Source organism: Geotrypetes seraphini, chromosome 19, assembly GCF_902459505.1.
Source record: "Geotrypetes seraphini chromosome 19, aGeoSer1.1, whole genome shotgun sequence".
Taxonomy (NCBI): Eukaryota; Metazoa; Chordata; class Amphibia; order Gymnophiona; family Dermophiidae; genus Geotrypetes; species Geotrypetes seraphini.
Genome location: NC_047102.1, coordinates 7159264 through 7186887, shown reverse-complemented (window position 1 = coordinate 7186887; position 27624 = coordinate 7159264). Strand labels below are relative to the sequence as shown.

Below are 27624 nucleotides of genomic sequence, written 5' to 3'. Positions count from 1 at the left end.
GGAAACAGGATGCTGGCCTTGATGGACCTTTGCTCTGTCCTAGTATTGGCAGTTCTTATGTGAGCAAAGTACAGATCTCTCTTCCTATTCGCGAGGGTTAGGTGCAGAGCCAGCCCGCAAATTGCAAAAAAGCACGGATAAGTTTTTTGGCTGGCTCTGACCCATCCCCGCCTCCCTCCTGCATCCCCGGATCTTACCTGGTGGTCTAGCGGTGACACGGGGCAGGAACATAGGAAGATCGCTCCTGTTCCGTGTCACCGCTAGACCACCAGGTAAGATCCGGAGAGGCTCGGACAGCCTAAAAATAGAAGAAAAATAGAGGAAAACTTAGACCAAAAAAAAAAAAAAATCATGAATAACTGAATCCGCGGATACTGAAACCGTGTATACGGAGGGAGAAGTGTACCGGTATAGGATAATCAAGCCATTGTGACATCACTGATGAGGTTGACTCTTATTGGTGGAATGAGGCATTATGACATCACAATCTCAGCTCTGGAATGTTGCTACTCTTTGGGTTTCTGCCAGGTACTTGGGACCTGGGTTGGCCACTGTTGGAAACAGGATACTGGACTTGATGGACCTTCGGTCTATCCCAGTACAGCAATTCTTATGTTCATACAGAAAATGTCAGTGAATACTATAATGAGAATAGTAATGCACTGGGAATGACCCAAATTCTGTACTGAACTGAAAATCATGAGGGGCAATGCATTAACTCTTAGATTCTCTATTTCGTGCCAAAAGTTGCATGCTGAATTTTGAATGTGCGCCCAACTGAACTGATTAACAAGCTTTTAACTTAATAAGCGGGCAGCAAAAAGAAATTATCACAGTTAATTGGCTGGCAGTTGAGCGCACAACTTGCTCTGTGCTATTCTATAAAGATCTGCATGCAACATTTATAGCACATATCTGACGAGAGACCAAGGCCAGGGGCGTGTCTGAGGCTTTCCCAAAAGTTGTGTAAAGAATTATAGAATTCAGTTGATTCGCGCCAGCTTTTGTATCTGCTTTTATCAGGCATACGTGTCCCAACTGTTAGGCACAGATCCACCCGAAGCAAAATTCTACGAAGCGTGTGCGCCTTCTATAAAATCACGCTTGCCGCGGATTTTTGTTGTGAGCCATTTACTGAATTCCCTCCACTTTTGCAACGAAACAAGGATTAACGGAAGGCCATTTCTCCTTCTGAAGGGAGACCAATTACAGTTAAAGAGTTGTAATCACACTTTTAACAAAATGGGAACAGAAACTAAGAGCAATCAAAGGGGATCAGATGGACACAAAGACTAGTTTAACATGACCCGCTGTAAGAAAAAACAAAGCCTCAGTACACGTAGTTAGGCGTATATTCTATAATCTGTGGGCGTAATTGCCTGCCCCCCCCCCCCCCACCCGAGCCACCCTTGCCCGTCCCAGGTCCACGCTAGAGAGTTGCGCGGAGACAGAAATCCCACCCATCCCCACCAGGATCCCCATCCTCACCCGTCCCCGCCAGGATCCTTTCCGTCCCCACCAATTCCCGTCAGGATCCTCTCCGTCCCCACCCATCCCCGCAAGGAATTACCTCCATCCCCGCCCATCCCCATAAAAAGCAGCAATTACTTCCGACAGGATCATCAATTCCAAAGTTTCATTTGTGTTTGCGCTGCTGTTTTCCTTGTGGAATCTCTTTGGTGGAACCTTTTTTTGTTTTCTGTTCAGGTAATTAACTTATAATCCCCCTCTTTTACTAAGGCTGACGTGTCCATTATATTATATGGATGAACCCTGCTTCCAAAGCCTTCCATCCCTGTGGGAGTCCCTTGGGCCAGAGGGGGGTCCCCGTGGGAGTCCCGTGGGCCAGAGGGGGTTTCCCACGGGAACGGCGGGGTTCCCGCAATCCCCGTTCTCGTGCAGACCTCTAGTCCACGCTCCCTTGAAGTTGCATTCGCTAGAATTTAAGTGCACAACTTAAGGGTCCTTTTATTAAGGTGCGTTAAATGCTAAGGGGTCCATTATATTCTATGGGCGCGTGCTAAATCAGTTAGCGCACCTTAATAAAAGCACCCCTTAGTCTCTATTCCATAACAGCAATTACACACATGAAATGCTAATGGACCAAGTAAAGGAAAGCTTTTGATAGCATCTCACACTCCTGAATTGCCTGGAAATGGCCAGAAGGAGCCCTGGATGGTTGGAACATGTCAAGTTCACTATGAAAATATAGCAGACTAAACCTTCCATCAGAATTATTTCGATGGACAATTTGTCATTCCCTGTCTTGTTTTGGCTGGCCATGAATCTACCGAGCGCTCATTAATTCTTTAGTCTATGGAATTGGCTGTAATCTTAGAGATGTTAAACGGCCCAGAGACAACATCGCACCTTCTATTTGTAGATGATTTGAAGCATTACAGCTCCCGAGGTTATTATTCAGACACCAACTTCAAGTGTAAAGAGTTTCCTATATAGCATCTGCCTGGACAAAATGTGCTGAAGCTTCCTCCCTTAAGGGAAAGCTAAGCAGAACTGAAAACATCTCTGATGAATGACTGCAACAAGGAAACATCTAGATAGAAGAAGAAAGTGCAGCAATCCGGTAAAAACTTCATGAGATAATTAGAAGCTCTTTCTCATGACTCCCTTGATGAGTTGTAACCATAAGAACATAAGAATAGCCATCCTGGGTCAGACCAGTGGTCCATCTAGGCTAGCATCCTGTTTCCACAGTGGCCAATCCAAGTCAGAAGTACCTGGCAGAACCCCACAGAGTAACAAGATTCCAGGCAGCATCTCAAAGTAGCAACATTGCATGCTACCGATTCCAGGACAAGCAGTGGCTTTCCTACGTTTGTCTTAATAGCAGACTATGGACTTTTCCTCCAGAGACTGTGTCTGAATTCAAGAACATAAGAATTGCTGCTGTTGGGTCAAACCAGTGGTCCATCGTGCCCAGCAGTCCGCTTACACGGCGGCCCTTAGGTCAAAGACCAGCGCCCTAACTGAGACTAGTCTTACCTGCGTACGTTCTGGTTCATTAGGAACTTGTCTAACTTTCTCTTGAGTCCCTGGAGGATGTTTTCCCCTATAACAACCTCCGAAAGAGCGTTCCAGTTTTCTATCACTCTCTGGGTGAAGAACTTCCTTACGTTCGTACGGAATCGATCCCCTTTCAATTTTAGAGTGTGCCCTCTCGTTCTCCTTACCTCGGAGAGGGTGAACAACCTGCCCTTATCTACTAAGTCTATTCCCTTCAGTACCTTGAACGTTTCGATCATGTCCCTTCTCAATCTCCTCTGTTCGAGGGAGAAAAGCGTGAGATCTCTCAGAGAGAGAAAAAGATAATTGTTACTGCGGATGGGCAGATTTGAAGGGCCATTTGGCCTTTATCTGCCATCATGTTTCTATATAAACCCATCTACACTAACTGCTGTTACCAGAGCTTAACTATTCTGAGTGAAAAAATATTTCCTCCTATTGGTTTTAAAAGTATTTCCCTAGAACAGTGTCTCTCAAACTTTTTTTTTAATTCCAGCACACTAAACGGAGCAAATGTTTTTTGCAGCACATTATAACTGAAATTATAAAATTGCAAAACCAACAAAAAGTTAAATTTGAGAGTTATTTATTTAAAATTCTTTAAGCTATGTTTATTTTTACAAATTTCTTCTCCGCGTAATGCCAAAGCAGATTATAGTAAAAACCTACATAATCAAATACACTCAGACATATTATAGAAACAAAAATTTTCTCTTCCAATCCCCCCCAACCCACAGCACATCTGCTAAAAAATATAAAGCCAATAACTGGATAATTGTAACAGCAGTGAAACTAAAGTAGATAGAATGGAATTGCTAATCAATGCAATGGATGTGCTTATTTTTGAGTGCAAATTAACTCAAAATGTGGCTCGATAGTTGACAAACAAATACGCATTTCATCATCCACCATCTGTAGTCGTTCTCTTTTTTTCAGTCTAATTTGTCAGAGCTGAAAATCCAAGGGCTCCTTTTACAAAGCCGCGTTAGGGCATTAACGCGCGGTCCAGCGCGCGCTAAATTGCCGCCCGCGCTAGACTTTAACGCCAACATTGAGCTGCCGTTAGTTCTAGCCGCTAAAAACGCTAAAGCAGCTTAGTAAAAGGAGCCCCACGTTTGCAAAGATAAGATCCAAACGGTAACAAAGCCTTGCATTAAAAAAAAAAAAAAAGACTAAAATTACTAAGGCGCGCTGGCCGTTTTAGCGTGGGCTAAATATTAGCGTGCTAAATGCTAACGCATCTCTCTTTTATTAAAGTACCTGTAAGCCGTGCCGAGCTCTATACTTATGGAGAGGAAGCGGTATTAACAGCGGGATCTGGTTAGGCCCTGCTGTCTCCCCTATATTCTCTCCTTTTGGTACCATGACTCTCCCCGTACCTTTTACCACAAAAACACTAAATACTTTTGATGGAAAAATTAGCCGCAACTCAGTTTATTAATCATAACACTTTAACATATCATAGCTTCAATTAACATGAAATCAAAGAACTCCTCCCGAGCTACCCAATTAAAACATTCAGTGCCCTCGACTCCACCGCCTCATGCCCGTTTCTCCGGGTCACCTGACCCACCAGGCACGACACCCCGCCGGCCCACCGCTCATCACCTGATGAGCCCCAATGACCCAGTAGCTCGGGAGATCTCCCGAGCCACTCTTCACTGCCTTAATCACGGGCGGGTGGGTGGGAAAAGCCTGCCTGGAGGACCCCAAACGGCTGAGTCCTCCACGGTCCCCTCCTTAAAAAACCTCACCCCCGCGCGCCACCTATCTTCCTCCCAATCAATTTTAAAACTCTCCTGCATGACAAGCCCTCTACCCAATCCCCACCTCGCCGCTACTCCCCGCCCCCTGACCACCCCAGCCAATGGGCGATATGAAGGCCTGCCAGCCCCGTGTTATCTCCCACCCATTGACACGGGGTCTCGGGCTCCCATATAAACTTAAGGTTCAGTTTAGTTTATAGTCTATAGACGCGTTAGCGTTTAGCAAGCGTTAAATCGGCAAGCGCACGCCTTAGTAAAAGGACGCCAAAGTTACTTGCCATTAGTTTTCAAGGACCAATTACAGTTGTCTCCTTACACCAGGAATGTCAAAGTCCCTCCTTGAGGGCTCAATCCAGTCGGGTTTTCAAGATTTCTCCAATGAATATGCATGAGATCTATTTGCATGCAATGCTTTCATTGTATGCTAATAGATCTCATGCATATGCATTGGGGAAATCCTGAAAACCCGACTGGATTGCGGCCCTCGAGGAGGGACTTTGACACCCCTGCCTTACACACACAGACAGACTCTTGCACACGCGACGTACATGCCAACTATTCTAGTTTATATTCATGAAGGGAATTTTTAAAAATAAAGTAAAAAAAATGGATCCATTTGTACCCATTCTACACCACTCAGCCGTTTTGACAATGCAATAAAATTTAAAATTAATAAATAAATAAGGCTTTGAACTTATTAAATACCTGTTTCTCAAAGAGGTGCAAAATATGTATTTTGCATGCACCCTATTCACAATTTGTTTACAAATATATCTTTTCACAATATTCAATACGATAACAAAGAGGTAAATGATCTCAGCGCATCATTCTCGTTCAGGACAATTTACGTTTCTGGCCTATTGGATCGGCTCATCAGAGGATCGCTAGGTTTGCTTTGCTTTCCCTTAAAGGAGGTCGCTTTAGCACATTTATTCAGGCAGGCAAACTGTCATCCTGAGGTTATATAGGAAGCTCTTCACCCTTGAGCCTGGAAATGGGAGAATGCTGAAAGAAACATCAGACTCCTCTGGCTTGGAACAGCTTTGCCTAAGGACCCGAGACTGGCGCAATCTTAACAAGCAGTTGGGTAAGAAGCTGAAAACTTTGTTTATTGAGCACTTTGGGTTTTTAAGTTCTACGTGATTTTTATGAAAATGATTGTTTTTATTATCGCATGTGTGATACTATAAAGTCATTATCCAATTTTAATATAGCATTAGACTAAAAATTATTTCAAACTATCAAATGTAGATCAAAATTGAAAATAGGAATGGCTAAGAAGTGAACATGAGCCTAAAAATGAGAACATGTAGCAGTGGTTAAAGCTACAGCCTCAGTACCCTGAGGTTGTGGGTTCAAACCCACACCGCTCCTTGTGACCCTGGGCAAGAAACTTAATCCCCCCATTGCCCCAGGTACATTAGATAGATTGTGAGCCCGCAGGGACAGACAGGGAAAAACGCTTGCATATCTGAATAAATTCATGTAAACTGTTCTGAGCTCCCTGGGGAGCATGGTATAGGAACAGGGGTAGGCAATTCCGGCCCTCGAGAGCCACAGGCAGGTCGGGTTTTCAAGATATCCACAATAAATATGCATGAGATAGATTTGCATCTCAAGGAGGCAGTGCATGCAAATCCATCCTATATATATTCATTGTGGATATCCTGAAAACCTGGCCTGCCTGTGGCTCTCGAGGACCGGAATTGTCTACCCCTGGAATAGAAAATTGGATACATAAATAGAGAAAAATACTAGCAAAACAGACAAGATGCAGACTCTGTTGTGTAGAGCTGGAGAAGATTTATCTGATGGCTGGGTACAAATGTGCCATTGTTACAAGCCCTGTATGAAAAACAGTGAATAGGATGGCACAGCTCATCCAGTGAAAAGTGAGGGAACACTCGAAAACCGTTTCCCATGAGAAAGATTTGCATATGTTGAATTTCTGGATATGCAAATCTCTCAGAGCAGGGTTCGACGACTCCTAGCACCAGGTCGCCATGGCAACTTCCCCTTGGCACCAGGGATTTCCATGCCCTGCTGGTTTGTTTTCTTTTGCTAGTGCCGCTGCCAAGGCCAGATCAGACACTTCCTCGCTGCACTGTACAGCTGTCTGTGAATTTGAATCAGAGGGGACAGAACTCCCACATTGGTCTCAGGGTCTCAAGCTGCACAAGACCAGCATAGGAGTTTATACAGGGGATTTAAGACTTAGTTAAAATCAACCCCTATAGAAAGAGCTAAGGGTTCACCTACTCGGTGAAAGTCTGCCGTCAGAAGGAATACGCAGGAAATGCTACAGAAGATTGACAGGTCACCAAACACAAGGAAATTTCCAGAAGAGTGTTGCACCTAATTGCAAAACATCTGAATGAAACATAAAAAATTGATTCCTCCTTTTTTCTCTTATATATTTCAGAATCAATCCACTTTTTTCATTCATGAAATATTTAGATTGATTCTTGAAATACATCGACTTAATTGTGTTGTTATTGAGTTAATCCAAGAAAAAAGGTTTTACCTTATTTCTGTTTTATTTCTATTACTTTGCAATCAAAAGAAAGACACTTGCCCCTAGGAAAGTCACAAGAAGGATTGCCTGAGGCATTTCCAAAACAGCTTCATGGTTGGCGTGAGTACTGTCCAGCGAGTCTAAGATGAAACCACCTTCAGGTTTTGATAATGGGCATTAGTGCCCACTAAGGGCTTCTTTTACAAAACAATGGTAGTGATTCCTCCATGGCAAATACACGCAAACCTTGGTTTGCAAGCATAATTCGTTCCAAAAGCATGCTTGTAATCCAAAGCACTCATATATCAAAGCAAATTTCCCCATACGAAATAATGGTAACTCGGACGATTCGTTCCACAACCCAAAAACTTTAATATAAAATACTATATGTACTTGAATTGCAAAACCTCGCTCATTTAGAACAGTCACCACACTCCTGCAGTGTCAGAGAGAGAACCATTGGCTCAGCTGTAATGATGTGACGCGTGTATTCTGTATGTACTAATATTGCAAGATCTTGCTTGTATATCAAGTTTAAATTTAATCAAATGTTTTTGCTTGTCTTGCAAAACACTTGCAAACCAAGTTCCTTGCAATCCAAGGTTTTACTGTACATCAAAGCCCGTTCAACTTCTATGGGCGTTGGCGCATTGGCCGCAGAAGAATCGCTACCGCAGCTTTGTAAAAGAGGCCCTAAGTGCCATATGGCCCATAAGTATAAAACAGGACACACAGCATTTCGGCTCCGATTCCAGTAATGGCGCCGTAAGTTAGGCAGCGGTAGGCGCCCTGCCGCTGCCTAAATTAATTGTTTTAATTAGTTCAAGCGGCGCAGTAATTGACTGTGCTGATTAAACGCCAATTCAAACACCGTTAAAACATGGAAGCACCCGCAGGCGCTTCAAAAAAATGGCACCATTGTCTCAGCTAAGGAGGCGCCTTGTAGCGCCTATGGCCACTGTAAACGTGGTTAACGCCGGAAGTGGCGTTAGTTGCCTCTGTAGATGCAGTTCTCATGACAGGTAAGCACCAGGAATGTAGGCCTTTATATCCAGCGCCTAGCTAGCAGTGATTCTCCAAACAGCGCCGTTGCGTGATTGACATGCGATTGGTGCAACCACCGATTATGACAATTTTTAGCGCAGGTCAGTGTGCTGAATGTTCTGCGCTGCTCCCGACCCTCAGAGTTCCTATGAACGTTGAGAGCAGCGCAGAGCATTCAGCGCGCTGACCTGCACGAAAAGACGCTATTGCGGTTTTGTGAAAAAAAGGGGGGGAGGGTATTATAAAACAGCATGAACAAAATAACTGCATATGTAATAAATACCATCAAAGTTCAATCGTATAACACTTCCTAAGGTCCACAGCTTTCACGCAATCTAGTATTCGGCTATAAATGAACAGAAATACAACTTTTGTTTGATATTAGCCAAATATGATAAAAGATAAAATATCACTATGAAATAAATATCTATTGAGCATTGAAATAATCGGCCCACATTAACCCCCTCCTTTACCAAGCCATGCTAGTGGTTTTAGCGCTCGCCGTGGCGGTAACAGCTCGGACGCTTGTAGGAATTCTATGAGCATCGGAGCCCTTACTGTCGTGGCTGGCACTAAACGCTAGCGTGACTTTGTAAAGTAGGGGGTGAATTAAAAAATAAAAAAGAAACATATGAATATCTAGACACATTTGTTCCAATGACTCTTTCCGTGTATAATAACTGAAGGACAACTCATAAAATATTTCAAACTTTGAATAATACAAACAGTATGAAAAACAAATTTTATAAAATGATAATGATGGACAGCTCTGGTATCAGGGCTGGAGTCAGGGAGTGTCGGGGACCGATCTTAACTAGGGCTTATTTTTGGGGTGGGGCTTATATTAGAAGCATCTTTAAAAATCATGCTAGGGCTTATTTTCAAGAAAGGTCTTATTGTCGGGGGAAACATGGTAGTATTTACTGCAGCTTAGTAAAGGGACCTTTCGGTCTATATCAGGGGTGTCAAAGTCATTCCTGCAAGCAAATAAATCTCATGCATATTCATTGGGGAAATCCTGAAAACCCGACTGGATTATGGCCCTCGAGGAGGGACTTTGACACCCCTGGTGTATATTAAGTATAATGGTTAGTTGGTTAACACGTCTATAACCACTGTCTACCCCTTCCACAAATATTTTAAAATAAAATAAAAAACAAACAGCAATGCATGTCAAGTGCAAAACAGGCAAAACACATTAGCATGTTTAATAAAAGTGCTGCTAAACTCATTAGGGCTAGCCTGAAAATCCGATTGGCCTGGTGGTCCTTCAGGACAGGATTGGGAACCACTGGTCTAAGGCACAAAATCTGACCCCCGTTGGAATGAGCTCAACGGGCACCTGGAACCGGGCTGGAGCGTCACTCCTCGGCAGAACTTACCCCGCAGAGCCGCCGATGCGCGGGCGACGAAGCCAGAGTCGGGCGCGAAGCGCAACCGGAGAAAGCCCCGGCAGCCCAGTCTCAAGGAGGCCGCCATGTTCCGCGCCCAGGCGCTGGGTCTGCCCCGCCCGGCGCCCGAGCCGACGGCGACGAAGTACGGGGCGAACTCCGCCAGGGTCCCCGAGGAGACGCCGCTCCTCGCCGCAGCCGGAGGTTTAGCCGAAGCGTCGCGGTGCCGAGAGGAGGCGACGAGGCCAAACGTCCGAGTCGCCTGTCCTTCGGCTTGGGACGCGCCGGAAGAGAGCCAGGACCCCTGAGGGCGGGGCGAGGTCCTTCGGCGGCGGCGGCGCGGGCTGTCGACGTCATCGCGGGCGGGGCAGGAGCTGCAGAGCGGCGCGCGGAGGCACGGGAAGGAAGGGGACGGCGCGCGGCGGCATGTATTACTGCAACGGAGCGGCGTGCAACCAGACGGACAACGCCAAGGTGAGAGCCAGGGCTCTGATGGCGACTGTTTGGTGGACGCAGCGCTGTACACCGATTATTCCGCTCCTCGAGAGCCGGAGCCAGGCCAGGTTTTCAGGATCTCCGCCACAAATATGCATGAGATAGATTTGCATCTCAAGGAGGCAGTGCGTGCAAATCCATCTCGTGCATATTCATGGTGGAGATCCTGAAAACCTGACCTGGCTCGGTTCCTCCAGGATTGGAATTGCTTACCCCTGCCCTAGGCGGCCCAGAAGAGCTTACAAGCTAATGCGGACTTAGGGCAAATCCGGCAGGGAAAGAAAGACGTTGCACCTCAGTGTATACCTTCTACATTTTAACATACAATAGACCAGTGATTCCCAACCCTGTCCTGGAGGACCACCAGGCCAATCGGGTTTTCAGGCTAGCCCTAATGAATAGGCATGAGAGAGATTTGCATAGGATGGAAGTGATAGGCATGCAAATTTGCTTCATGCATATTCATTAGGGCTAGCCTGAAAAGCCAATTGGCCTGGTGTTCCTCCAGGACAGGGTTGGGAACCACTGCAATAGACAGTCCCTGCTCAGAAGAGCTTGCAGTCTAATTTAGACAGGACATTTCAGGGTGGGGGAGATTAAGGTAGAGCACATGATCTGACAGCAGTGGGTGGAAGTTACAGAGTGGATTTGCAGCTTGTGGGCAGTAATTTAATAAAGAAGGGTTGCATTTTCATTAAAATTTTAATTGCACAATTAGTGTTCAGATCTAACCCAGAAGGCCACTGTTTCCAGGCTGCCTTCAACTTCTAACTTCCACTCACTGTAAAATACCTATGTCCATCTTATCATTTTCTCTGCAAGAAACTCCCCAACCCCTATCTGTCCTATTTAATCTGTCTGTCCTAATTAGATTGTAAGCTCTTCTGAGCAGGGACTGTCTATTTGATGATTAGATTCACAAAAAAGAACAAATATATATCATCTGTTGTGAGCAAGCATTGCCAGGTTTTCCATGTTTTGTGTTAATAGGGTAACACCTTTAGAGGGGGGACAATATATGACATTCTGCAGCTTGTGTGTGCTGCCTTGATTTTTATTAGCCAATTTTGGTGACCCTTGAAAAGCTACCATTTAAGGCTGCTTTTCCGGTTATGTTCTGTGTTGGGGGGATGATACACAGATTCTTATGTATTTGTCTTTCGCAGGACAAAGGACATCCCAGAAACCTGATCCCAGAGCTATGCAGACAGTTCTATCACCTAGGTTGGGTGACAGGTACTGGAGGAGGAATTAGCCTGAAATATGGGTATGCTCGGAGGATACCATTTTACAAAGTCAGTTGATTGCTTGGTGTTTTGCATTTCACAGTGGGGCAGGAAGGCCTGCACACTTTTAGGCTCTGGGCTGAGCCCAGGTCCTCATGTAAGGTAATCCCTTACTGACTGTCATTGTCTGGAACCAAATGATGCAGAAAAGGGACCTGCATTCTCTTCTCTGCTCCATCAGTGTATATAGGATGGAGAATAACTCACTCCTCTGCATTTGGACAAGTTCCTGGAGGAAAAGTCCATAGTCTGTTCTTGAGAAAGACATGGGGGAAGCCACTGCTTGCCCTGGATCGGTAGCATGGAATATTGCTACTCCTTGGGTTTTGGCCAGGTACTAGTGACCTGGATTGGCCATTGTGAGAACGGGCTACTGGGCTTGATAGACCCAGTAAGGCTTTTCTTATGTTCATTTCATTCTACACATTGTATGTGATGCAGTGACTTCCCTGTTAAAAGCAACATTTGGTAGTCCATCAATTAATTCAGTTGTGCTATGGTATTCAGATATTTTGTTTTATTGCTTATATTATATCCTCCCTTTAATTAAGTTATTTCTGCCTTCTATTTGATGCTGGTCAATTTAGGGGAGAATTCATGAAGCAGGGGCTTCACAAGAACATTAGTGCCTTAACATACACCAATGACGGTTACTATTTATCATTTCTATAGCCCTGCTAGATGTAGGCAGCGCTGAGAGACAATTCCTGCTCCATGCTAAGAATTAGAGAATAGATAACTAGCTATAAACAAACCGCTGCAGATTATCTGAGTATTCAAGACCTCAAAGCCCCAAGACACTGCTAGAACATATTTTGTGTCCTTACTGGGGTGAAGTATTCATCATCGGTCTTGTTTCTAAATTTATTTATTTGGTGCAGGCAAAACCCAAATTCACCTGATGTGGTGCTATAATTGACATTAAGAAGAGCACTTAGCTTGTGGCCCGACGGCTACCCAGCCGTTTCACTGGCAGGTTTCCTCAGGGGCTGATGCTCTTCAAAATGTAATTCATTATCTTTACTTACCAAATCTGATTTCATTCTCAAAAATTGGAGTGGTGTGAGAAGAGCCTCTTTGCATACCGGATTTGATAAGTAAAGATAATTAATTAAATTTTGAACACTTCTTTTCCCGTCCCTGCCCCATTCCTGCAAGCTCCGTCCTCATTTGCACAAGCCTCAAACACTTTAAAATCATAAGTGTTTGAGGCTTATGTAGTTAAGGCTGAGCTTACAGGAATGGGGGCAGGAACAGCGACAAAACTTGCGGGGACGGGTAAATTGAGTTCCTGCAGGGACGAGGATAAATTTGTCCCTGTGTCATTCTCTATACTGCACTCTAGAAATCAAAATGGAGTAAAAGTGAGCCAAGTATAAACTTAGCATGTACTGCCACACTGAAGACATAAAAATAGAAAAGCATTTCCTTTTCTACTGAACATAATACAAAGACATTTGCTATGCACATTTCCCAAAGCTAACGTATTTCAAATGTGAACAGCCGTACTTGGTCCAACCAGTGGTCCATCTAGCTCAGTATCCTGTTTCCACAGTGGTCAATCCAAGTCCATGCTACTGATCCAAGGGCAACCACATCTCTGGAACTCGTTCCATTTAAAACAATTCAAAATAAAATGTTTTTTTCCCTACCTTTGTTGTCTGGACAATTTATTTTGCCATCTTGTTGGTTCCAGTTTTTCTTTTCTGCTGTCTGTCTGTCTGCTAATTCTTCAAGTAGCTGCTGTCCATTTGTCTTTTCTCCTCTCTCTTGTCTATTCTCTCACTTCACCTGCCTCTGACATCTTGATTGTTCCTTTTTACTTATCAATTTCTCTTCTTCTTCTTTCGCCCATTAGTTCTCCAATTCCCCATCTCACTCCTTCCTGAACCCACCATTCCCTTTCTTCTTTAATCTACTCCATCACCACATTTCTACACTATGTAATCATTATCCTGTCATTCATTTCCTTGCCAAACCTCTCCTCCCCTCCCAACCTCTCCAGTAGGGTTCCACCATTCCCAGTGTCTTCCTCCCTGCACCTGTCTAGCCCAGCATCTGCTCCTTCTTCTTTCCTGCCCTCATAGTTTTATCTCTTCCTGTCCCTTTTCTTTTCCCTCCTTCCCTCTCCCCCATGGTCCAACATTTCTCCTCTTTCTTTCTCTCTCTCACTTTGCCCTTCCCTCATGCTGTATCCTCTTCCTTTCACTGCCATGCCCAACATTTCTTCCTCTCTTGCCCCCCCCCCCCACCCCATTTGTAACATTTTCTCCACCCCTTTGCAGTATCTCTCCCTTGCTCCTTTCTACCCCATGTCCTACAATCCTCCTCTTGCCCCTCTTAACCCTCGTGCAGCATATTTCCTTCTTTCCCTCCCCCACCACACTCGCAACTATCTTGCTGGAGTCGAGGGAGCACACTGAGCTCCCGCGGTCCCTGTATCTTCTTCCTTTCTATTCCAGCTGCAATGGGTCAGTGACAGCGATTCCTACAGGAGAGCTGAAAGTAGGAAAGATACGGGGACGGCGGAAGCGAAGCCTGCTCCCCTGATGCTGGTCTGACAAAGTCCTCCGATGCAGGATAGGCCAGGTCTGCCCAAGGCTACGTCCCAAGCCCTGGTATAATACCACCATATGCTTATGCCTGATCATGTTAATATAGGAGATATTTCGATTGACTGTACAGTGTAAGCATGTGTGTATGTGAGAGAGAGATGAATGGATTCATAGCTCCCTCTAGTGGGTAGTAATGGGGGAAAAATAAGGCAATATTTAACTAGTGATTCTTAGAATACACAAAGCCTTTAGAACAGAGGTGAGCAACTCCGGTCCTAGAGGGCCGGAATCCAGTCGGATTTTCAGGATTTCCCCAATGAATGTGCATGCAAATAGATCTTATGCATATTCATTGGGGAAATCCTGAAAACCCGACTGGATTCTGGCCCGCGAGGACCGGAATTGCCCACCCCTGCTTTAGAAAAATGCTTTTCCAATGTTTTTGTGGCTTTGACACTATGATTCGACCAAATAAAATTGTATGCCCCTTCCCCCGAGATGCTCCCAGGTCATAACCCGAAACAGGTTTTATGATCCCATTTGGAATCCTGATCCACAGGTTGAAAAGTTCTGCTTTAGGACAAACCCCGTAGAATAAGACAAAATGCTTTTATGGCTGTGGCCTTTAAAGAGGGCATTCTATGCCACTTCATTTCGCTAGATTGAGATGTGTTACTGTACAGGAGGTGAGTCTTTGTCAAATGAAGGAAAACTCCGGAAGGAGAGAGCATAGGATGAAGTTAAGAGGTGATGTGATAGGCTCAGGAGTAATGTAAGAAAATACTTCTTTGCAGAAAGGGTGGTAGATGCATTGAATAGTCTCCCGATGGACCAAGCGCTGTGCAATCTAAAAATGCGAACATTTGCTCCTCTGTACAGTTTCATCTGTCGCACAGAATGGAGAAAAAAAACCCAGCGATAGAAGCCAAGTTCTCGTCTGTATACGAGCTCAGACAATGTGTGTTTGAGCCAGTTCCCAGAATCCTCAAACACTTCTCAACTGGTGCAGAAGTAAGGCATGAGATCACAAAAATGGCAGTAAACAAGTTTGCACAGTTTCCGAGGACTCGGCAGGTTGAATATCTGGAGCCTGAGCCCGTCAAAAGATGTGTGTGTGATTGGTGTTAATGGAATTTAGCCCACTCCCCCCCCCCTTACATCTCCTGTGCACCCACAAAGCTGTTATTTCTCTAATCTGCTTATGTAACATAATGACCTCAAAACCATTGCTTGGCAAATGGCTAATCTGGATTTACTTTGCCTTGGCACTCGGCTCACGTTTCTAGTTTGCTGTGCTCAGGAGCTCAGTTTCCCTATGTCAGAGCCGAGGAATCCCACTTGTAAGTTGGCTTGCTAACACGAGCTGCTTTGTTCAAAATCAAAACCTGCCATTTTGTACTTCTGACCCTGATCCTTTGCTTTCTGGATGTACCGAATGGGGTATTGAACTTGCGTTTTCAAGTCAGCAAGTTGCCGCTTTTTTTTTTTTTTTTTTATGAAGGATTGCTGTCAAAAATTAAATCCTATTTCTTTTAGGAGAGTTTGCATTCTTGCTTATAGATGAACGGAAAAGACCAGTGGTCCTGATACGGTAAACTGTGCTTATATCGGGGCTCTGATTTAATTCCAGTTTGGGACTGATCAATATAGTATGGTTTCCAAGCTTTTTATGCTCCTCAAACCTGGAACGCTCTCCCAATCTACTTAAGGAATGAGCAGGACCTGGGAAATTTTAAAAGTAATCTAAAAACATTTCTTTTTAAAGATGCTTTTAATATTTAATTAAACAGTTCTTAAACCAGTGATTTTATTATATTATACTATGCTTTGTGGTTACTTGTTTCCCTATTGTATTTTCCCTTTGTTTTGCTTTCTTTATTAATTGTATTTCAAACCCATATCTTACCTTATGTTATGAGTATAATGTATAATGTATTTACCTAATGTTATTATTTAAGTTTGTAATGTTTTGTCTATCTGATTATATTTTAATATGTTCATCGCTTAGAATTTGATTAATATTAAACTTGAAACTTGATATACTGCCCATCAGCGAGTACCATCCAAGTCAGTGTCTCTCAAACTGTGTGCCACGAGAGATTTCAGAATTTTACTCTATTTTTAAAAATTCCCTTCAAAATTATATGCTAGAATAGATGACATGTACGTCGCTTACACAAGAGTCTGTCCGTGTTATGAGCGTCTGTGTACGTAAGGGTACAACTGCCCAGACAAGCATCATTCCTCAATGTGATTGGTCCTTGCGATTGGCATGAAGTCGCAAGCAACCATGTTCTTAAGTACAAGTCATACTTAAGTTGGGTGTTTGTAACTCGCATAAGAACATAAAAGTTGCCATACTCAGACTCAAGATCCCTCAAGCCCAGTATTCCAACAGTGGCCAACCCAGGTCCCAAGTGCCTGGCAGAAGCCCACAGAGTATCAACATTCCAGAGCTAAGACATTTAGGTACATCACAGGACGTGTCGAGGTGGAAGACGACATCTTCTTTCTCAAGGGACCCTCGGTCACCAGGGGGCACCCGCTCAAACTCAGAGGAGGGAAATTTAATGGTGACACCAGGAAGTATTTCTTCACAGAAAGGGTGGTAGATCACTGGAACAAGCTTCCAGTGCAGGTGATAAAGGCCACCAGCATGCTTGACTTTAAGAATAAATGGGACATCCACGTGGGATCCCTACGAGGGTCGAGTTAAGGAACTAGGTCACTAGCACTCAGACTTAATGGGGTGGGTCAGTTGAGTGGGCAGACTTGATGGGCTATAGCCCTTTTCTGCCGTCATCTTTCTATGTAATGCCTCATTCCACCAATGCCTAAGAGCCAACCTCATCAGTGATGTCACAATGGCTTGATTATTTCTATACAGGCAGTCCCCGGGTTAAGAACGAGTTACATTTTTAAAGCTGTTCTTAAGTCGGATTTTTATGTAACTCAGAACCTGTAGATTTTCAGATTCTTGCTGCTTCCCTCTGCTCCCAGCTGACAAAAGGGTCAACTGTCCCTACCAGTGTTCCCTCTAAGGTACAGCATGCACAACCACACACTGTTCTTAATGTGGCCATGCATTATTCCTGAATCTGCTGCAGGAGAATTGTAGGAGTCTATGCCACTGGAAATACTGCTCAGTGAAATGAAATGATGCCGCAACCGCGTTCTTAAGTAACAAGTCGTACTTAAGTTGGGCGTCTGTAATTTGTGGACTGCCTGTAATTGCCTTGAGCTACAAAAGACATGAGCTAAACCCCAAATCCCTTCATCTCCTTAGAAAAGGTTCAAAGAAGAGCGACCAAGATGGTAAAGGGGATGGAACTCCTCTCGTATGAGGAAAGACTAAAAAGGTTAGGGCTCTCCATCTTGGAAAAGAGATGGCTGAGGGGAGATAGGATTGAAATGGAGTAGAACGGGTACAAGTGGATCGATTTTTCACTCCATCAAAAATTACAAAGACTAGGGGACTACTCGATGAAGTTACAAGGAAATACTTTTAAAATCAATAGGAGGAAATATTGCATTGCCAGAGGTTGTAGTAAGAGCGGATAGTGTAGCTGGTTTTAAGAAAGGTTTGGATAGTTTCCTGGAGGAAAAGTCCATAGTCTGTTATTGAGAAAGACATGGGGGAAGCCACTGCTTGCCCTGGATCGGTAGCATGGAATATTGCTACTCCTTAGGTTTTGGCCAGGTACTAGTGACCTGGATTGGCCACCGTGAGAACAGGCTACTGGGCTTGGACCCAGTAAAGCTATTCTTATGTTCTTAAACTACTGCATTGATTCTACTGTAATCCTTCCGTGGGTTATCTAGCCACAGGGTGGCGCTGGAGTTAAAGTTTAAGGGAAGCTATAGAAAACAAGAATGCAAGAAGAATATAGCTGTCTAGTGCCGGGGTCCTCAAACTGTAGCCCACAGAACTCATTTTTCTGGCCTGCCTTAATGTTCCTGTCTGTGGAAGAATCTAGTCTGGGAGGAAGTGTTATCTGTGTGTGTGTTGGGGGGGCGAGGGGAATCTCTTGTGCAACAGCAGCAAAAGCAGTTGTGCAGAGAGGCATCAAGGCATGGGGACAAACTTGAGCATGACCACTCCCTTTCCCAGCCGGTGATTTGCAGGGTTCTACCTTGCTTTTCTGGGGTACAAAAAGGGACTGGATGACTTCCTGGAAGCGAAGGGGATAACAGGGTACAGATAAAGGTTTACCTTACAGGAAATTGAGTGAACAGGGTATGGACATTTTAGGTTAGGTAGGGAACACTTACAGGTCATGGACCTGGGGGGCCGCCGCGGGAGCGGACTGCCGGGCACGATGGACCCCTGGTCTGACCCGGCAGAGGCAGTGCTTATGTTCTAAATTTGGGGACCCCCTGCTCTGGGGTGTTAACACAGGCTTACGCGCTGAATGACAATCTTATTGGAAAGAGGAAACAAAACCCTTTTATGTGTTGAAGCAGAATAGAATTTAATGTTGAGAGATTAGCAAGAATGCGCGGTGGTCGCCTAAGAGCTGAAGGATTTACTGGTACGGAGATGAGAGCGCCACATGTTGCTTTGGTTTTTTTGGATTTTGTTCTTTGCCTTTTCCAAATCCAAGCACTAGGTGAATTATTTGCCTGTTCAGGAAGGCTTGCAGCAGGGGTGTCCAACCTTTTGACTTCGCTGGGCCGCATTGGCTGAAAAAAAATGTTTCTGGGGCCGCGCAAACGTTGCAGCAAGACAGAGGAGGGAGCCGGTAAGATGGTAAACATCCAGGGTCAGCAGAGGACAACACTGCATCGTCCTCGACCAGGGTCGCACAAAATACTTCACAGGGCTGCATGCGGCCCTCGGGCCACAGGTTGGACACCCCTGGCTTACAGCATACGCAATGGAGGTTAAAGTGATCGCACGGGCCACAAGGAGAGTCGGGAGAAGCAGAATCTAAACCCCTGCTTCCCCCTTTCTATACTCTGTTTATAACAGAGAGCCATTCTAAATTTGTATGCGACATGTGATGGCTGATCTTAGTTTGTTACAAATCAAGAAGCATAGAGAAAAAAATTCACTCAAAGTGGAATTATAAACCAAGTTTCCAAGATTTATTAAAAATGGTCCAGACAAGGAGGCTCGAACAACAAGAGAACCATATACGAATAACAGAGATCCAACAAGGGTACTCTTCAGCGATTTACATTAAAAATTATATTTACAAAGAAGGCATATAAACAAAGGGGGAGAACTACAATTTTTAAAAGCAAAGAAACATTCAAGGTAAACACATTAAAGGAGGGGAGGCTTTTTTTAATAATAATAATTTTATTCTTATATACTGCCATACCGAAAAAGTTCTAGGCGGTTCACAAGAAGGTGAGCTAATACATGGGATCCAGATAGAATACAAATTAGAATAATGGACTTAAAAACAGATAAAGACAGAAAGCATTTACAATATAATGCAGGGAAAGAAGTAATACATAGAACAGATCAAATACATCAAGTTGAATATAAGGCTAGTTTCTGGTATTTTAAAGAGTCCATCTATGTGTCCCTGTTAATGGATGATAACTACCATTTCGGAACTTAATTCTGAAAAGCATCATTAAATAGAAATGTTTTAAGAACAATTTTGAATTTATCTAACTGCCTTTCTTCTCTTAAAAAAGACGGAGGTCGATTCCAAATTGGTGGGGCTGTGATAGAGAAAATCTCTTCTCTTCTCGTATTTATGGTTTTCAACGATGGAACTGTTAAAAGATTTTGTTCCGCTGATCTTAAGTGTTCGTGAAGGAGCATAAGGCAACAGCAGTCTATCAAGAAAAGATAGGTGGTTGTGTTTGCCGGATTTTAAATGTCAGAAGCGCTAGTTTGTAGGTTATATTTTGATCTTTAAGGAAATGTTTTCAAAAACAAGGAAAAAGGACCTCAAAAACCCAAACACTACCAACTGTCTTAATGGGGTCAAGCTAAATGTAGGGAGGGGACAGTCGGGATCGTTTTAGGGAAAATTTTCCACCGCATTGTTGCCGTGCGTAATTTCTGTCGCAGCCTGTCTGGGCTGCAAAAAAAGAGAAGGAAACTTGACTTTTTCTCTCTTTTTTGTTCATGAACCACCTCCAGATTTTGGGGTCCTTAAGGTGCGCTAACCGATTCAGCGTGCTAATAATTAGTATGCACTAAACGCTGTGAAATCCATTATATTCCTATGAGCATCTTAGCATTTAGGTAAATTGGTTAGTTCACCTTAATAAAAAGACCCCATTATTTTTTTTCTGCGAGTTGAAATCCCTCTTTCCCAAATCCCTGTTGACTTGCTTTATTTTTGCAAAATCACAAACTTTCACCCCTTGAATAGAAATTTATTTTCTTCTTCTCTTTGTTCGCATACGCTTCTCCCTCCGTATTCGCTGTGATCGGGGATTAACAGAACCGCAAATACCGAAAAACCGCGAATAACTTTTTCATATGTTACTTGATGTTTTCTATTAAAAACCATCGTGAATATGGTGAAACCGCAAATAACACGGTGGGAGACCTGGCCTGTTCCTGAAGGAGAGGCAAAACACGGTGAAGAAAGTGCTGGGAATCATTGATTTTCTCTGTAAACGCTTGGAATCGGCGACTTCTCTACGCAAGCTGATGTTATTGGTGGGGGGTGGGGGAGGAGCCAGCAAGCTTAAAAACCGTGAATAATCGAAGTGTATTATCACACATGTGCAGTGTATCCAGCAGATGAAAACCCCAGCTCTATATAGTGCATGATTGCATCAGATCTGATTTTTTTTTTCTTGGAAACCCATAATGTGCTCTCTGTATTCTTTTTCCTTTAAGGGATGAAATCTACATTGCTCCATCTGGGGTACAGAAGGAAAGAATACAGGTGAGTACATACTGTATACTGTATAAGCACAATTAGCCATGTACCTCTAAAATGTTATGATTGTATTGTTTCTACCCTAAAATATAAAACTTGTGACCCGTTCTGAGCTCCTGGGTAGGACGGGATCTAAATCTGAAATAAATAAAAAGACAACATTTATGTTGCTTAAGTCTAATCACTGCTTGGTAATACTCACCTGCCTTTTTATTTCCATTTTAATCTGTTCATCTATGAAAATTTGGGCCCTCAAGTTGTATCAGGAGTTCGATTCTGTCCCTTTTATTTAATTACTCTTAGTGACATGTGAGTGGAGCATTTGTTTAAAGGACATTATTAAAGTAGCCCTAAACCAAGAGGGACCCTTGAATCTGACTGTCGCCACGTAGCTGTGATCATATACTTCAAAAATGCATTGTTTTTAAAGTATGTCAGTTACATGTTGTGATTTTGAAATTAGCCCCTGAAGTCTTGTGAGTCAAAACACCAGTGGGGCCAGTGCTGGTGTTGGACTTTTTTTTTTTTTTTTTTTTTTTCAAGGCTGTATCTGTGCAAGGAGACTTTGTACTACCATGGTAAGACCTCATCTGGAGTACTGTGTGCAATTCTGGAGGCCACATTACCGTAAAGATGTACTTCGAGCTGAGTCAGTCCAGCGAATGGCCACTAGGATGGTCTCCGGACTCAAGGGTCTCTCATACGAGGAAAGACTGGGCAAGTTGCAGCTCTATTCTCTAGAGGAGCGCAGGGAGAGGGATGACATGATTGAGACGTTTAAGTACGTCACAGGTCGTGTCGAGGTGGAAAACGACATATTCTTTCCTAAGGGACCTTCAGTCACAAGAGGGCACCCGCTCAAACTCAGCGGAGGGAGATTTGGTGGTGACACCAGGAAGCATTTCTTTACAGAAAGGGTGGTGGATCACTGGAACAAACTACCGGTGCAGGTGATCAAGGCCACTAGCGTGCTCGACTTTAAGAATAAATGGGACATCCACGTGGGATCTCTACGTGGGTCGAACAGCACTCTGACTTAATGGGGTGGGACAGTAGAGTGGGCAGACTTGATGGGCTATAGCCCTTTTCTGCCGTCATCTTTCTATGTTTCTATGTTTCTATACCCCCAGATTCTACAAAAGGCGTGCAAAATTGTATGCTATTCTGAGATGCCCACAGCTATTGGTTAAAGAGCCAATATTTGGGTGCTAATAATTATTGCTGTTAATTAGCAATGATTTGGATGTGTGCATGCCTCGTCCTACATGCCATTCTAGAAAGATCCGTATGCAAATCTAATAACGCACAGCTCAAAAGGGCTGTGGCGAGGGGAGGGACATGCGCGGGTTGGTGTGTTTCAAGATTATTAGGATTTGATATACCGCCTATCAAGGTTATCTAAGCGGTTTAACAATCAGGTACTCAAGCATTTTCCCTCTCTGTCCCGGTGGGCTCACAATCTATCTAACGTACCTGGGGGTATGGAGGATTAAGTGACTTGCCCAGGGTCACAAGGAGCAGCGGCGGGGTTTGAACCCACAGCCCCAGGGTGCTGAGGGTGTAGATCCAACCACTGTGCCACACACTCCTCTAAAGATGCTTGCAGTAAAACTGAATCCTGGAGATCTGTGCCTAACTCGCGCACCAGGTTTCAGTCGCTGTAAATCCGCGCCCAAAGTTTAGCAAGGAAATCGGCAACGCTGTTCTATAAATGACACGCAGCTCGGTTCAGCATTTACAAAATAGCGCTCCACGTGGATTTTTGGGGGAGCGTGGTTTGCTAACCTGTCTCCAATCTTCAGGTACCCGCTTGGGTAAATATAAAATCGATCCGCTGTCTCTAAAATGCTGCACGTAAGAGATGGAAAAAAGCCTTCGAGGCCTGTTTTTGTAAGAAATTTTAAAAATTGTTAGAAAATGGAATTACATTTTGTCTTCCCAGCCTGAAGATTTGTTTGTCTGCGACATAGAAGAACATGACATTAAATGCCCCCCACCGTACAAGAATCTAAAGAAAAGTCAATGCACGCCCCTCTTTATGAATGCCTACACCATGAGAGGTATGTGAGACTTGCAGTTAGTGATGGGACAGTCTCTGGTTTTGGGGTCTGAAATGTCTGTATTTCCTCACCTCAAATCCAGGCTCTGGATATCGGAGGGTTAGCTACTTGTACAGAGCTGAGTTGCGTCTCCTCAGACGAACTCCAGGGCCTAATTATTACATCTGAACCTGGAACCACTTGGCGAACTGGTTGAGGTATTAAAAGCCATGGTTGTCATGAAAGGAACAGAGCAAACAAACCAAAACTGCAGACTTGTACACGGTGCAGGCAAATTTTATTTTGACAAATAAATCTTAACTAAAAACCTTTTACCAGACAGGGGACCCAACACGGTCCGTGTTTCGGACAACCTTCATCAGGGGTCCATGGTAATAAAGGTAAAAAGAAATATATCACAAAAAGAAGCCTGGAAAAATAGCGTTTGGTAGCACACCAGTGAATCTCTGAAATGCACTACAAGTTCGTCACAGTAAAAGAAACCACCTTATGTTTCTTACTCTCCCTTTCCATCCTCAGGAGCCGGAGCAGTGATCCACACTCACTCCAAAGCCGCTGTTATGGCCACACTTCTCTTTCCAGGGAAGGAATTCAGAATTACACATCAAGAGATGATTAAAGGCATCAAGAGGTGTACTTCAGGAGGCTATTACAGGTACTTTAACTAGATTAGAAATCGCACGTTCCAGAAAAGCATAGGATAGGGTATTTTACAGGGAATATTGGTTTTGGTGACTTTTTGTAATTATTGCATTTTCTAAAAATATGGGCAAGTCTGGTCTATTCAGATTGCATGAACAGGTCGTGTAATGCTCAAGGACATAAGAATAGCCTTACCGGGTCAGACCAATGGTCCATCAAGACCCAGTAGCCCATTCTCACGGTGGCCAATCCAGGTCCCTAGTACCTGGCCAAAACCCAAGGAGTAGCAACGTTCCATTCAGAATCCTAAAGAATAGCAAAATTCCGGAATCCCAACGAGTAACAAAAAATTCCAGAATCCCAAAGAGTAGCATCATTCCATGCTACCGATCCAGGGCAAGCAGTGACTCCCCCCCCCCCATGTCTTTCTCAATAACAGACCATGGACTTTTCCTCCAGGAACTTGTCCAAACCTTTCTTAAAACCAGCTTCCTTTAAGTACCCAAGTGCTCTTTACTAGACACACAGATGGCGATATTGGACATTTTGTTATTTATTTATTTTATAGCCTAAGTGGTTTACATTCAGGCATTTTCCCCTATCTGTCCTGGCAGGCTCACACTCTAACCAAAGTATCTGGGGCAATAGGGGGGAATTAAGTGTCTTGCCCAAGGTCACAAAGAGCAGCATGGGATTTGAAGCCGCAACCTCAGGGTGCTGAGACTGTAGCTCTTAACCATTGTGCCACACACTCCCAGATTCTGCTATCTGATAAGATTTCATTGCTTGGACCAGCCTTGCCAAGATGTCCGAGGACTTTTATTTTAGACTTAAAAATCACAGTGAGAGGGTAACTTTATAAAAGGTCTTCTAAGTGGGAATGGCGAATGAACATCTGTTGGAAAAAGTGCAGAAAATATAAGAAATTTAGAGTGGAAGAAAAAAATTTTAAGGACGCCGTGAGCAATGGATGGATCACGCCACCAAAGCAGCACGCACAGGGACGAATCCACCCTGTGATGCTTCAGTATACAGGGGTGGTTTGCCATTGCCTTCTCCCGCGCAGTGTGCTGCTGCCCTCGGCCAAAAGCGCCTACTATTCCCAGGCAGTCCCGACCGTACTTAGCTTCTGATGGTAAGAGTGGGCCTACTCAGGGCGACCAGGCCGTTGGCGCCACGAACAATATGAAGTGCTGTAATTGGACAGGATTTTTTTCCTTCTTTCGCCACTGCTGCTGTTTTTTTATCTCTGCACATATTCCCATATTTCTGATTAAAAAGACCCTGTTGCAGTGTTTGTATCTGTGTGGTATTTGGACTACAAGTTCAGGGCATAGTAGCCAGCGTAGAGATGGTGTGGCAATTAGTAACCAAAAAGGAACAGGAAAGTCGTACCCCACTCAGTAGATGGCGTGAGGACGAAAGGATAGTCCTTCCTTAGCACCACATGAAGTTTATTGGAGAATCACGTAAGACGGGATTACAGCTCAGCTCGGCACGGCCAGCGTTTCGACACATAAATAATGTGTCTTCATCGGGGCGTCGTTACGAATCCTCTTGAGGCCGTAATTTACAAACGGAGCGATTCACCAGAGCAGCAGTGATGCAAAAACCACTTCCGAATGTTGACGTGAACAGGGCATCTGGCACCGCACTCACCCTTCCGTTTTCCCGTCCTTTTTTAGGTACGACGATGTGCTCGTGGTGCCAATTATCGAGAACACACCAGAAGAAAAGGACCTGAAGGAGTGTATGGCTCTTGCCATGAACGAATACCCAGACTCCTGCGCCGTACTAGTCCGGCGTCATGGAGTTTACGTGTGGGGAGAAACCTGGCAGAAGGCAAAGGCCATGTGAGTATGAGCGAGACTCTGCGAGAGTAGAAAATTGAACGGTAGCAAAAATTGATCTGCATCAAAAAGGCCCCAGGCCCAGAATAACAGCTTACTATGGCTCCTTTTACAAAGGTGCGTTAGGGCACCTATGTGTCTCAGATAGAATAATAAATCCTACATTTAATACCCTTTTATATACTTCTTGTACCTTCGTCAAAAGGAGATTGCTTGTACTGGAAAATACGTTCTGTTTATTTTCAGGTTGGTTTATATTAGAGTATATACAGTACTTTGTTTTCACCTGTTAAATACTACACCTGCTAGGACACCTGTCCCCATTAAAATTTTAGAATGTTTGCATTTGTTGAATTTCTTATAAGTAAAATGAGATACAGCCCTTGTAAAGAGGAGAATGGGATGGGTCAGGGACAGACGACTGAGGCTGCTGACGTGAGGATTTCAGCTTGTTTTGTCTCTTGGGTTTCTCTCTCCCGCAGGTGTGAATGTTACGATTACCTCTTCGACATCGCAGTACAGATGAAGCAGCACGGACTGGACCCTTCTGAGGACCCCACTGAAGAAAAAGGAATTGTATAAGACGGTCGTGACACATTTTAGGCACTTAAACATTTTCTCTTTTTGGCCCAGAAATAGCAGGATGCTAAAAACCGGGAAGTGTTTGTTTAGTTTAGGGGTTTTGTTTTTTTTTTAAAGTACAGTTCTGGTCACTAATCCAGTTAGTGCAGATGGTGGGACTCTGTTACAGTGAATTTCTTAATGTATTTAAAATTCTCTGATTGCTTGTTCCCTTCCAGTGGGTATTATAGACGTTAAATGCCTTCCTTTTTGTAACGCTTTCGCCACTGGGGAAACAGCGGAGGAGACTTGGTAAATGTGTGTGTTTAAAATTAAGGGCCAAAGGCACACAGGCTGGTCATTCCAATTTGAGTATTTGTAAATAGCGAAGATGACGAAAAGGTGAGTTCGTAAGAAATCACCAGATGAGGCTTGGCGGCCACGTGTGTGTCATTGATCAACTAAGTCTTCCTTTTCTGAGTGAACAGCGAAGGTGAGGGACGCCCTCCTGCTCCTTCCCCCCCCCCTTGCTGCGCACGCCTGCCCCTTCCCACGTATCTCTTTAATTTCCACGGCACGAGCAGCATCACCAACTTGCTGCCCGCGTCGGCTCTCCCTCTGGATGTCGCTTCAGAGGGAGAGCTGATGCGTGCAGTGGGTTGGCGATGCTGCTCGCACTAGGGAAATTAAAAAGGTATGGGGGAAGGGTGGGGCACAGAGGAGGAGGGGTGCCAGTGCCCCCATCAAGACGGTTCCTGGGGCAGTCTGCCCCCCTCTTTCCTACACCACTGTGAACAGGTACTAACTAACAGGGATCATTCTATCTAAGGGCACATTACTTTAAGCAAAACCTTAAGATTTAACTTGAGAAGAAATTGTAATAATGTTCTACTACCCTGTTTCCCCGAAAATAAGCCCTAGTTATGATTGACCCCCACCCCTGCTGCTTTAGGAGACGTCGGAGCGGAGGTATGTCAGTCTCACGGTGGGAGGGATAGAAAGACGCTGCACAAAGGGATGGGTGAGAGGGGAGGAAAGATGCTGCACATGGGGGGAGGGGGAGAAAGGAAAGAGGAAGAATTGGGGTGGAGGAGGGGAAGGGAGAGATGATTGTTGTACATGAAAAAAATAAGACATCCACGAAAGTAAGCCTTAGTGCATTTTTTGGATCCCAAATTAATATATGACAGTGTCTTATTTTCGGGGAAATACGGTAGGTAGAGATTGAATGACCTAAACCTACACAAATCCACACAATAAAACGTTTATTGTAAAGAGTTCTCGTTTACCATCTATCACAGCTAGTCCTCGGCCACTTTAAAATGGCATCATATAACCTTGGTATTAATCTGTTCTTGTGATTTTACTGCCTGTGTCTTTGTAAATCTGTCGATGAGAGAATGTTGCTTTAAAAACAAAAAAAAAATTGGCAAATTCTAGTGAACTGTTTTCTTCACTGGAAGTCACTGACAATCCCTTGATGCTGTTGCATTAGGACAAAAGCCTAAATTATTTAATTCATATTATTACAATAAGTTATATCCATTTAAAAGAATAGTCCAAGATAATTTCAGC

At 44.1% G+C, this 27624-nt stretch overlaps 2 protein-coding genes across 2 annotated transcripts in view; one reads left to right on the top strand and one right to left on the bottom strand.

The window, feature by feature from the left end:
- The window catches only part of PDHX (pyruvate dehydrogenase complex component X), a 60157-nt gene extending 50102 nt beyond the window's left edge, over positions 1–10055 (bottom strand). Inside the window, exon 1 of the mRNA XM_033928193.1 lies at positions 9732–10055. Within this exon, the coding sequence (XP_033784084.1) occupies positions 9732–9828 (97 nt within the window). The 5' untranslated portion in view covers positions 9829–10055. The remainder of the gene's footprint in view (positions 1–9731) is intronic.
- Positions 10056–10057: 2 nt separating this feature from the next.
- On the top strand, positions 10058–27065 carry APIP (APAF1 interacting protein). The gene is made up of 7 exons (XM_033928194.1): positions 10058–10214; positions 11402–11502; positions 20894–20942; positions 22879–22996; positions 23516–23651; positions 25324–25491; positions 25971–27065. Exons 1-7 carry the CDS (start codon positions 10167–10169, stop codon positions 26068–26070), a joined length of 720 nt encoding a protein of 239 aa, XP_033784085.1. The 5' UTR covers positions 10058–10166; the 3' UTR covers positions 26071–27065.
- The last annotated feature ends 559 nt before the right edge of the window (positions 27066–27624 follow it).